At 37.2% G+C, this 12,752-nt stretch overlaps 2 protein-coding genes across 2 annotated transcripts; both read left to right on the top strand.

Annotated features, from left to right (window-relative positions):
- The first annotated feature begins 545 nt into the window (after window positions 1-545).
- Window positions 546-1,501, top strand: LOC148933882 (uncharacterized). The gene is made up of 2 exons (XM_089067001.1): window positions 546-728; window positions 884-1,501. The coding sequence occupies exons 1-2, from the start codon at window positions 546-548 to the stop codon at window positions 1,499-1,501; spliced, it is 801 nt and encodes a 266-aa protein (XP_088923127.1).
- Window positions 1,502-8,025: 6,524 nt separating this feature from the next.
- On the top strand, window positions 8,026-12,178 carry LOC125218449 (transcription initiation factor IIA subunit 2). The gene is made up of 4 exons (XM_048120119.2): window positions 8,026-8,156; window positions 8,247-8,399; window positions 9,009-9,059; window positions 11,693-12,178. The coding sequence occupies exons 2-4, from the start codon at window positions 8,271-8,273 to the stop codon at window positions 11,831-11,833; spliced, it is 321 nt and encodes a 106-aa protein (XP_047976076.1). The 5' UTR covers window positions 8,026-8,156; window positions 8,247-8,270; the 3' UTR covers window positions 11,834-12,178.
- Window positions 12,179-12,752: the final 574 nt, after the last annotated feature.

Raw genomic sequence — 12,752 nt, forward strand, 5'->3', positions numbered from 1 at the left:
TTAATTTGCTATGCTTCATCTGTGCCTTTCTTTTTCTACAAATTTGGGGTAGTTGATTTGTGTTGGCTCTCAATCAAGGAATTACTCACCAAGTTTCTATTCATGACATTGTGTGGCGAGCTTGATTGATTTCATGTCTGTTGTTTCTTCATCCAGAATATTTATACATACTTGGTAATTTATGTCATTCGCTAAAATAAAATGTAGAATTTTGGAGAGGACCTATGGCAGACTCGCAGCAACGTGCAAATGCTTTCGAAAGGAATACAAGTTTTCAAGGTTAGTGTAAGCATTACAAATTGGGTATTTAACTGCTTTCTCATGGTGCCTTTTATGAACGAAGAATTGTCATTGAAATATGAGTATGTTGTACAGATAGCAGTGAGTGTGGTCAAAGTAAAGCAATGAAAGGAGATAGGTCTAGGCGTTGTTGGTCAGATCGAGAGGATGCTACGCTAATAGTTGCATTGAAGGAATTGGTTGCACTTGGGTATAAAGCCGATAATGGTTTTAGAGGTGGATATTTAAAACGTCTTCATGAAGCAATGAAAAAGGAATTTCCAAGAACCGATATAAAGCCCCATCCCCATATTTACTCAAAGGTCAGTACTTGGAAGAAGAACTACTCCTCAATTTGTTCCATGCTCGAACGGAGCGGGGTAGGTTTCAATGTACACGATGATTACAAAATAGAGTGTGACGACGAACAATGGTCTCAGATTGTGCAGGTACGAGCTGTGTATTGAATAATGAATAAGTTTATAATAGGTTGCTTACAAAATTTTGATCCAATGCTAGAATTCATATGTTTCAACTGTGGTCGTAATCCATCTTTATTTCAATATGCATAATGACTTTGTATTCGATCTCTAATATTAATTAGAAGGACAACAACGCGAGATACATGCGCAACAAATCTTGGCATCTTTGGGAAGATTGGAAAGAGATCTTTGGCAAAGATCGTGCTGTTGGTGCTCGGTCAAGAGGTGCAGCGGAGTCCGCTGCTATGATGAAGGCAACACAGGAGCAGCCCAATGGATATGTGGATGGCGATTACCATCCAAGCTTGGATGAACTATTTCCCGATGAAGTAGCAGCTAATGAAGTAGTTGGTGAACATGTCATCCCCGAGCCTGGGAATTCAAGCAACACTCATGGGGAGAGGTCTGCTCAAAAACCTGTCAACAAAGGAGGTAAAAAACGGAAATCTATAGACCAGCTAGAGTGTGTCCTTGACATCATGAACAAGATGAATGACAATACAACTGCACGGCTAGATACCTTATCAAAAAGGATAGGATATGAGTTCGAACAAAGTGCTAAGCGGGAAGAAGTCTACAAGCTGCTGGGACAAATCTCCGGGTTAACAATGAAGCAAAAATTCTACACATCTGCAAAACTTGTCAAAGAGCCGGAGCTGTTGGATCTCTTCAGAAGTATGCCTGAGGATGACCGCCCTGAATTTGTGGTTTTCATGCTGGAAAGTGATAACATGATATAGCAGTCAGATCGAATGGTTAGACTGTTTTCCATCTTTTTTTGAACATTGCTAGTGCAAATGGTGGAATGGTTATTAGGTTTTTTTGATGAAGGCTCCATGATGGGCTAAACATTCAACAATATGCTACCTTGTTTTGCTTTTGTGAAACTAAATGACTTTGTAGTTTTTGTAATTCTAATGGCAGTGATCAATGTTGCTTTTGTTTACCGAAAGTTTGCATTTTATGTTTGAGAATTTGCATGTTTGAGAAAGTTACGTTTGTTTTCCATAAGGTATCTTAATATGTTTAAGAATTTGCTTAATCTGTGGGAGCAAAAAAAATCCTCAATTTGACTAAAATTTTGCTTACCTTGTTTGCTTTTTGGGAGGAAAAAAATTGGTTTTTGGAAGCAAACAAATCCCTCAATTTGTTTTCAATTTTGCATACCTTGTTTGCTTTTTGGGAGCAAAAAAATTGGTTTTTGGGAGTAAAAAAATCCCTCGATTTGACTAAAATTTTGCAGAATACGAGCCTAAACACTGAAATAAGATAAGTTACTTTTGATCATCAATTCAGAATACAAATTTCACTGGTACTAAGTCCAAAAAACAACCTTCACATATGATAATTAATACAACACAGATAACATTGTTAAACTAAGTAGTAGCTAGACAACTGTGAGCAAATAACATACTAATTCCTGCGACACACATTAGTAGTCATCCATAACCTGATCCTAAAACATTTACTCGTTTTACATAAGTCAAAAACCAAAAGGGATCAGGATTAACACAATCTGATATCTAATGCTTAGTAGACGGGAATGGGCTGCACGAAGCACATGAACTACCTGCAGGAGATGTCCATTTTCTAGCAGCCGTCGAGGCACCCAAGCAGCATGGTGGATTGGGGACAGTTCCAGTTCCAGCAGAGGATGAATTCCGATCTATATTATCCACGTCGTCGGACATGAAGAGTTTGCGCCGCACACCTTTCCCCATGGGTGCCACAGGTGAATTGACTTCATCCAAATCCGGTGAGAACACGAGATTAACACCATTCGCGTTGTGAAAAACGTGAGGCGAGTCTGATATAATGACAAGCTCTGTCATTACTTCAGGGTGAATACGTTCAGTTGTGTCCGAGACGACGATGACCTCAGTACCATCTTCAGCCCGGACAAAATCTTGAGATGTGTCTGACACATTGATGACCTCTATATCATCTTCATCTTTGACATCTTTAAGGCCGAAACAAATTGTAAGCATTTCGTAGTGAGGCTCGTCGTGATAGTAGTAGGCCCCTGCGAATGGGTCTCTCTATGGTTGAAAACAAACATCAAAACGTTACAAACTTGATTTGCATGCAAACAAAAATAATGTAAATATGTAATATAAATCGATACCTTCAAAATGTCACTCCACACTTCCTCTCTGGCTACCACGATTTCATGTTTGACGTCCCATGTCGCGCCATTGGTTGCAACAACCTCGTTGAAAGTGTCATGACGTTTCTTGAGCACTTGCAGCCGTGTTGAGAGCTCGTCAGCCCTGAAATGAACAGCATTCTCCCTTGCGAGTATTTTTGAAGCTTCATTGATTGCCACTTGCGGAATGAACTCATCCTCCCATGGATATGTTTCTTTCACACGAGTTAATGCCAACAACAGCTGTGCATCAAGCTCAAACGTCCACGGCCGTTTGTAAAAGAAAAATTACTGAGGTGGAATGTGTGTAGGCATTTGAAACTGAAGTTTGTATTGGAGAATTAGGTGGTTTAGCAGTGAATAAGGGAATAACTTAATTGATGATTTATACACAATTTTCTTCACCTAACTGATTGCTCATCTTTAATGCATCTACCACTAATTAAATTAAAGCATGGTGACAAGATTCAATCACTCACACATCTGCAAAAGCTTTCTAGAGCCATTCTCTCTCATTTAATTTGGGTTGGAGTGGTAAGCAACCACCTATTTCAGTATGCATATATCCACTCAGCCGACCTAGTCCTAAGTGCATTCATTTCTAATTACTATTTTCGATGAGATATTGAAATTCAAAGAAATTCATTAATAGTGATATTGTAGTGGAATGCAGAGTTAAATAGGAGAAGACCCAATGTCAATGCCCACATTTCATCATCTCAACTACTCGGAAGTAATGGCACAGCCTCTTCAGCTGGATCCGAATGGGTTGGTGTTCCTTAAACTCAGCCTTTTTCTAATGAAAGATTTGATCCCTCATAACATTGATCATCACTTGATTGTACGCAGGATCGTCGATGATGCATACCCTGAAAAACCGTCCTTCCTCAAGCGTTTCAACAAGGAAAAAAACATCGACAACATTGTGAGTATTTATTTGCATTTGAATTGTTTACCTTCTACTTTTAATCCACAATTCAATCGAGATAATCTGAGTGCCGACAACAAAATATACTTCATTTCAGCAACAGAAATAATCTTTCCCTCATTTATTTATGAATTGCAATTTTATAGATCTTCTAATAAAGTTCAGTGAAATTTTGCATTTTATTAGTGAAATTTTGCCTTTTATTAGTGAAATTTTGCATTTTATCATATAGCGTATACCTCCCGAATTTGTCGCTGAGAATGGAAACTCTCTCCCCTTCCGTTGTCGTTTGGTGCTACCTAACAAACGCTCTTGGGAAGTCGTTCTTTTGAACATTGCTAGTGGATGTCATTTTCGAACGGGGTGGTCCGATTTCGTCCGTGATAATAACTTAAGAGACGGTGACACATTAGCATTCACTCTTGTAAGTGATGGAATATTTGATGTCAAACGCTATTTGGCAAGAAGTGGATGTCCTCCAAGGCGTGACATTGAAGGTGTGATAGAATATTCAAACTGCTTCTTAATTGTTGATCTTGCAACTAAATTGTATTAGCTAAGTCTTTGCATTAATCGTGTTTTAGTACCAGATAGCGAGGATGAATACGATGCGCCACACTCGCCAGATATTGACACATCTGAAGACGACGAGCCATCAGATACTGAACCTGAAATAAGCACAGGGTGCTCAAAGTCCATGAGCGCGTTGGCCTTAGCCGAGTACGACCATCCAACTTTTGTTGTTGTCCCCACTAAGTCAAGCATCAAGAAGAGCTTGGTATGTTTGATGCCAAAGTATTTAATGTTCTATGTTTGTTATCATTTGTAGAACACAAGTTGATACAGTTTGTCTTCATCCATGCAGGAGATCTCTGTCGATTTCTGGAGGAAACATATACGAGCATCAGCACTGAACGAACCCATATACTTCACTGCTGAAACTGGAGGAACATGGTTGCTTGAGCTTGCGCACACTGAGCGAAAGATTTGGGTGAAGAAAGGTTGGGGACGTTTCAAAAATGACAATCGGCTAGTTCCAGGAGTTCAATGCACTTTTCAGCTTGTAGATGTCAAAGAAATCCACTTCTATGTCCATTTCGATCGCTAGAATGAACTCATGTATCGTCATTATATATATCTACTTACTTTGTATCCTAATCTATTGGCGCTTGGAACCTTTGCACAATGTTCTATTAGGCCGAGTCTTACTAGCATAAGACTCATTTTCAATATATGGAGGCCTTGTTTTAAACTTGTTTGATGGTCATCTTCGACACAATTTAGACCTGAGAGTGATGTAATTGCTAATCAGTAGCCGTTAAGGCAAAACAGATCGAAACTAATGAAAATGGTAAATGACCAAAAAAATTAGAATTGATAGCAATTTATAATGGATCAGTAGCTTCCATAAAATTAACTAGTTCATATAAAATTATGTCTATTTCAAAGTACCATCAGGAATAATATCGAAAATCCTAAAATAAAAAATGAAAACGAGTTCTGAAGTAGTACAGTTTCATCAACAAATTATGAACTGAAATCAAGCCACATTTCAGCTGCTAAATCGTCTCTCTTCTTAGCCCATGCGGTGGTAGGTTCGATGCTCTGTATGAAATCCACTCGATCATCATCAGGATCAAATCGACTGCCATCATCCCCTTGGCTATCCATTTGCACTTCGAGAGGATCAATCTCCATTTGACTGCGAATGAAATTGTGGATCAAAAAACAAGCATTGATAAGATCTGTTTGCACATCAATAGGATAAAAGCTTGCACTGCGAAGAATCCCCCAGCGCATTTTCATCACAGCAAAGGCTCGCTCTATGATGTTCCGAGCCTTGGTATGACGCATGTTGAACAATTCTGCCGGTGTCTGAGGGGCTTCACAAGAGGGTCCCCATTCTTTCAAATGGTATCTAACTCCTTTGTATGGAGTGATAAAGCCTTCACTATTCGCATACCCGTTGTCGCACAAATAGTATTGTCCTGCGTAAGACAATACTAAGCTGTAGGAACATACAAAACAAGAGTGGAACTACTGACCCAAAAATTACCATAAATTATATAATACCTCTTGGTACTTTGAAGCCAAGTGGTCTACTGAGTGCGTCTCGCAATATCCTCGAGTCCCCGGCAGATCCCTCCCACCCAGGTAACACATAGACAAATCTTAGACGGCGGTCGCATACAGCCAATGTGTTGGTGGATATTTGTCCTTTCCTATTGCGATATCTGGGAAGATCTGTGGCAGGAACACGAACGTTGATGTATGTCCCGTCCAATGCTCCTAGACAACCCTATTGAAGGAGTAACAAAAATTGAGATGGATTAGTTCAGTTGGAGATAAGCATATAAGATTCAACCAACTATTAATTGACACAAATAACCAAACCTTAAACCACTTCCACCTTGCGTCGGTGCAATTTTCATCAACAGGTTCAGGTTTCACTAGCAAAATCTCATGAAGCTTTAGCACTCCATATAAGACAACGTGCAGGTAACGAGAAACGGTTTGCGATGAGCGAATGAAATGGAAACCAACCACACGAGTTTTATTGTGGTGAGCTAGTATACCCAAGAACATTGCTACCATTTCTTCAACGGTGACCCACTTCTTGTCCACAAGACCACTGACATCCTTCAATAAACGACATAGTCGGCCGAATGTGTTCCTATCCATGCGTAGATTATCTATGCAGGCCCGATCAGTTACACCAACCAATCTGTTGATATGGTGTAGATTCGGCGAAATGCGCTCGAGCAATGAAAACCTATTCGTCCAAAACCTTCTAGTTTTTTTGTTCTTCTTGGATATGATAATGGAGATTAACATCCAAATAACCAACATATTCAACCGATGGCTCGTAATTATCTCCTCTAGCACTAGCATGAAGTATGATAGCTCTTTTCGCCGACGTGCAACCTGAAGAACAATGCAAAAATAGAGAATTATTGATTTCAATAGCTAAAAATGATTGCCACAAAAATCATAAAATTGTTTCGTCCACCAACTGGAAACCATAGCAAGATACTGGTATCAACATAGGTTTTAAGATGCTCAATCCAAACTACAGGAATATTAGGATATCAATTTATTCAAATTACAAAAATCTTTCTATTGAAAAGTACAATTCAGAATTGAATGAAATAATAGTGGAAATTCGTGGAACAAGAGGTCAACAAAAAAAATTATATCTAACTTTCGATGCAATATCAGAACCTCTAATTGCGAAATCCATTTGTGAAATTCGATAGAAAATGGTAACGGAGGGAACCCTCTCCCTTCAATGCAATAACAGAACTGTAAATGCAAAATCGATTTGTGAATTCGAACAAAAATGGTAACAGAGGGGAACCCAAACCCTTCGACACAATATCAGAACCAGAAATGCAAAATCGGTTTCTAAATTCGACAAAAAATGGTAACAAAAGGAACCCTAACCCTTCGACGACATATCAGAAACATATCAGCAAGATCGATTTGTGAATTCAATCAGAAAGGGTAACAAAGGGAAGCCAATTGAGGGGAAATAGATAAACCTTAGTCTGAGTTTGTTCGCCCGTCATTTCTACGCAAACTCTCTTCACCTCTAAATCGATCGTCCGCTTATGGCCACAACTGGAGAAACTCAAGTGTTGGAGCTCTCACTTCAATTTGGGGTGAGGACACAACGAAGAAGAAGAGGAATTGAAGGACAAAATGGTCTGCAAAGTGCCCTAAATTCTATGTGGAAATTTGGGTTTCACACTATCGGAGGGGTGTTGGTGATATTGTCTATTCTGTGAATTGTAGATAATAAACTAAATTTTACCGGGTCAAGAAAACAAACCCGGGTCAAGTGGGTAGACTAACATTCCAATCAATCAGCTAGAAAAGCCCATATAACTATCTCTATCGGACTTATTACTACCAATCAATCAAGCCCTAATTATTTTTTCTTTATATTTATCTATTATTTTATTAATTATGCATTAAAACTTATATCCAATTAAAAGTGCATATTTTTACGAGACAAAAGGAGTATTACTCATTATTCACAAATTTATTGAATTAGAATGTTCATGACTAATGTTTTTGATAGTAGATATACGATTTGAATGACTAATGTTCATGACTAAGGGCATTATCGTCTTTCTCACTGTTTAAAGCACGCGTCTATATAATCCTTCAACTACAAAATATAGGGTATAAAAAGCCCCAATTCTCCTCCCTCTCTTTCTCTCTCTACTTTCCATCACTCTGCATCGACGCCCTCACACAACTCTTCTAGATTATCCAAACAATCATCGATCAAAATCATCCCAAAAATCAACTTTCTGTATGCTTGATTTTTCCTTTAATTCAATTCGGAGGGTTTGCGTGTGTGAATTTGCGAGTTTCGTTAACTTTAATTTTACATCTTGTGTAGGGACAGTGGTATCATTAGGGGAAAATGGCGACTTTCGAGCTGTACAGGAGATCCACGATCGGGATGTGCTTGACGGAAACTCTGGATCAGATGGTTTCTAGTGGAGTGCTGAGCCCGGAACTCGCCATTCAAGTTCTTATCCAATTCGACAAGGTTCCTATTTTCGCTGTGATTAGTGGTTCAATTTCTGCTAATTATGATTCACCTACAATGCGTTATGCTTGTGTTTAGAGATTCCTTGAATTGATTTGGAGAAACCGATGATTGTATTGTAAATTTGTGACGCGAAGTTGGAAAATATCAATGAAAGGCTGAAGTTAATAAATGACGGAGTAATAATTGGATCCCGATTTGGATTAGAGTAATGTGTTGAGAGAGTGAAGATGGGAATTATAAAAGGAGATTTTACATTAATGTGTTAGAGTGGAAAAGATCTGTTCAAACTTGGGCCTCATGGAAGTTGTCGCACAAATGGAACACTCTCCTACCAATCGAATCTAAGACTGGAAAAGAGTACAAATGGTACTGATTTATGAACTTGAAATATTCAGGAATAGGCTTCAAGGTAAATGGTTAATATGTTTGGTAAAATTTTCCTCCTTCCCTCCATGATCGTCTAATGGTGACATTTATTATCAGATGGTCGAGCAGTAAAGGGATATAAATATGTGTTTGTGACTTTGCAAACATCGACATAATGCTATCCTTGTGCATGTCACTGACTAAATCTTTCTTTTTGTATTTTTGCCCCCACGATTGCAGTCAATGACAGACGCTCTGGAAAATGAGGTGAAGAACAAGGTTTCAATTAAGGTAGAAAAGACAAGAGTTTCCTTAACTCTTTCCAATATCCATGCCTTTGTTATTCTGACATTATAATTGAAGTTAGGTTATTGATGGGAGGAGTTGATTTTGTGATGTTTGCGTGTCTGTGTTTTCCTCTATTTTTTAAGCTAAACTTGTTGGTTTAATTCTCGCATAGCTTTCCCTTGTGCATCTTTATTTTCAATAGGGATGCTCATGCTTGAAGGGTTTCATAAGAGTATAGTTGTTTATAAGATCATAAACATTTTGTGTCGAGAATTTGGTTAGAACATGAAATTTGAACAATGATTCTGAGTTTTGCTAATCTATCAAGATTCAAGAATGAGCTGATTCTGTGTACTCTCCCCTAGATCTAGTAGGAGGAGGAAGCTGTTCAGTTATGTTGCTCCTCTAGTCTTCTGGGTCAGGAGTGCAGGTTTTATAAACCATATCATATAATCTTATATTGAACACTCAAACTTTTGTTGAATAGTTGATCAAACTTGATTTAAAATGCTGGTCTTCTCTTTTTAGCATGATGAGGGATCAAAAGTGAGAATGGTGGATAGGAAATCAGAAGTAAGAGTGGTGTTTAACAATCTTTATTCTATATGAGTTAAATAAATTACCGTCATTACAATTGTAAGCATAACAAGCTAACATTTATAATAACACATTAAAATAGGTCAATGACTAGGTTTTGATGGAGATAAAAGTTGAATTACTTGGTTCCACCTATTTGGCATTACCAGTACAACCTATGTACACAGTTGCTTCCTTGTCGATTTAGTTCATTGAGTTTGTGCGTCTTTGTTGAACTATTCTTGCAGAATTAGTCCTGAGAGAACAAGTAAATAATTTTACCTCCTAGGGTGCAGTTGCACCTTTGCTTGGGCTTACTTTTTTAAGTGAACTACATAAATAGTCCCTGATCTTTCGGGAATGAACAAATTTAGTCCCTGGACTTTAAAAATAGCATGGGACATTCATGAAATTAGGGTGTAATCATATTCTTGGTACTTTTTCTTTTTCTTTTTCTTTTTACATATTTTGCTACTGAAATACCCTCCAAGGCATGAAGGGCATATAAGTGCATTTATGTCAGTTTTTAATGATTGAGTGCCACCCCCTTCCACGTCACTTCTTCTTTATGTTTTTTATTCTATGAATTTCTCTCTCCTTCTTCAAAACCTAAGCCTAAAATTATGCGGCTGCAATTCTGTATTATTTGTGATTGATCTCTTTTCTATTTTGACTGTATCACATTTGATTGAAGAAATACACAAGCAAATTTAATTAGGACAAAATACATTTATTATTAATCCATGATTACAGGTGTTGCAAATCCCCGGGACTGATTTGGTTATGTTATTGTTTTTAAAGCAAAATTACAAATATCTCGAGAGTGTTTGACTGTTTGTTCTATAATGAGTAATTGTATTTTTCCAATTGCCATGTATATTTAGTTGCTGGCCTTATTTGTTCTATAATAAGCAATCGTATTTTTCCAATTGGCATGTATTTTTACAGTTCATAGAATGAAAAACGTAAAGAAGAAGTACGTGGAAGGGGGGTGCTCAATTATTGAAACCTGACAGAATTATAAATGTACATAATGCCCTTCATACCTTGTAGGGTATTTCTGTCCCAAAATATGTAAAAAAAAGTGAAAAATACCAAAAATGTGATTACACCCTAATTTCTGGGATATCCCATGCTATTTTTAAAATCCATGGACTAAATTAATTCATTCCCGAGAGATCAGGGACTATTTATGTAGTTCACTCTACTTTTTCTGTCTTTTTGCCCCTTTTTTGGAGTCCATATTTTCTCATTTTCTAGTCTCATATTTTCTTTTGTTCTGCTTTGTATTCTGTTATGGATATCTCAAGAATCTAACATTATCCCTGCCTATAAACTTTTGCATCAGTTTTTGTTATTTTAGGAAATTATTGTTGTTCTGAAAAGACTTGAGTGACTTGAGTTGGGTAGGTTTTAAAGAAACATGTATCTTAGGCTGAACCTTCTGAGAAGTGATTTTGCTTTTTGAAATTATTTGGCCAGTAGCTGTTTTTCAATTTATCCAATGACCACTGAACTTTTCTTGTCAAATTTGTCTTCAGTGATGTTTTTAGTTCTTGTATAATTTCTGTTTTTTGCTGTGTTCAGTATAATTTGAAACCATCTGCCTGAAACCTATCCATGTTATAGTTTTCTTGTCTTCGAACTACTTTTCCTTCCGGTAGTCCTAAATTAAGTATTGTACTGAAATTGCAATTTTTTCTTAATTGGTCAGTTGTCTACATAGTACATACTCTCTGTTTTGATTGATGATTTTTTAGTGTTGACAGCCTGAGTACAGAATTTCTAACATATTTTCTTCGTACATTGTTATCATTGTTGCGGTCAGCAGTACACACAACTTGGCACCATAGATTGCAATGAATTAGGTTACTAAACTTGAGCAGTCCTTGCTGACGAGCTTTATAGCTTTAACGTATAAGGGATGATTCCGGTTTTATATATACGTTATATGGATTTTTGTCCAACAACTTGGTGTCCATGTTCTTTCTCATGGAACTGCTAAAGTATGCATATATGCAGTCCAGTTTTCCGTTTGTGACGTTCGTCATGTTTTACAGGGGCATCTTCACACCTACAGATTCTGTGACAACGTCTGGACCTTCATCGTACAAAATGCTCAGATCAAGAGCGAGGAAGGCCAGGAAACTGTCGGGTCTGTCAAGATAGTCGCGTGTGATTCGAAGCTGCTGACTCAGTGAAAGGACACAAGGATGGAATTCCTATGAAGTTCCATTTTTATCTGCTTTTACTGATGAAATGGGCCTAAAGAAAAGAGAAACTTACAAAACATGGGAGTTATTCGATGGCGATGACCGCGGTGGTGGCGCCGTGCAGCCATAATAAGATGTACACTGTAATGGCTCGTGCCTTGTAATCGACCTCTCTTGCTTGGGGTTAGACTTCTGTTTTCTTGAGTGTTTTTTTTTATTTGTATATCTTGTGAATTTCAGGTGTTATCTTTACTTAGATTGGGAACTAAATGCACCTTTCCACTTGATTGGGATATATTAATGTTAATTGTGATTAATTGGTTGATTGAAAAATATTATTGTTAATTACTTAACTGTGATGTGTATTGACACGTAGAAGAAAGACAGAGATAAAGGGCATGAGTAATCGACAAAATTGTGATCCTACCTAAAAAACAATTAGGTATGTATCTGAATTAAACATTAGGATTGACCCTTTTCCCCCAATCTTAATATTAATTTATGTATGCAAAATTGCAAATACTCTTCTATAGGCTTAGTAGAGATTATGAATATGATTTGCCTTTAAAATCAATTATTATAGTGTTGCTTTTTCGACCTAATCATGTATAGATTATGTTTATGCATACTTGATCAGTAGTCTTTTAGTGCAGTAGCATTTATGTTAAGCCCAATAAAACTTTTACTAGCGTACTTTCTTTTCAAATCAAAATAAAATTTTAATTTAACTTATAAATGTTTAATACATTATATTTTTAAAGTAAAAGTTCTATAATCTGAAATCAAACTTATACTTTTTTTATTAATCATTTGAATTTTCCTGAAAAAAACATTAATGAATGTGTGTTTTTCTATTACGTTAGGAAAAGGCTACGTGTTTATTGCTACTGTAGCTATTTGTTTTAGA

Source organism: Salvia hispanica, chromosome 1 (genome assembly GCF_029641045.1).
Source record: "Salvia hispanica isolate PSC_SH4W2 chromosome 1, Shi_PSC_v1, whole genome shotgun sequence".
Lineage (NCBI taxonomy): Eukaryota > Viridiplantae > Streptophyta > Magnoliopsida > Lamiales > Lamiaceae > Salvia > Salvia hispanica.

Excerpts from the sequence above, each read along its gene's own strand:
- LOC148933882 (XM_089067001.1), top strand. The coding sequence starts at position 546 with ATGAAAAAGGAATTTCCAAGAACCGATATAAAGCCCCATCCCCATATT. Across the intron at positions 729-883 it reads AATGGTCTCAGATTGTGCAG|AAGGACAACAACGCGAGATA; the intron begins GTACGAGCTGTG and ends AATATTAATTAG.
- LOC125218449 (XM_048120119.2), top strand. The coding sequence starts at position 8,271 with ATGGCGACTTTCGAGCTGTACAGGAGATCCACGATCGGGATGTGCTTG. Across the intron at positions 8,400-9,008 it reads TTCTTATCCAATTCGACAAG|TCAATGACAGACGCTCTGGA; the intron begins GTTCCTATTTTC and ends CCACGATTGCAG. Across the intron at positions 9,060-11,692 it reads AGAACAAGGTTTCAATTAAG|GGGCATCTTCACACCTACAG; the intron begins GTAGAAAAGACA and ends CATGTTTTACAG.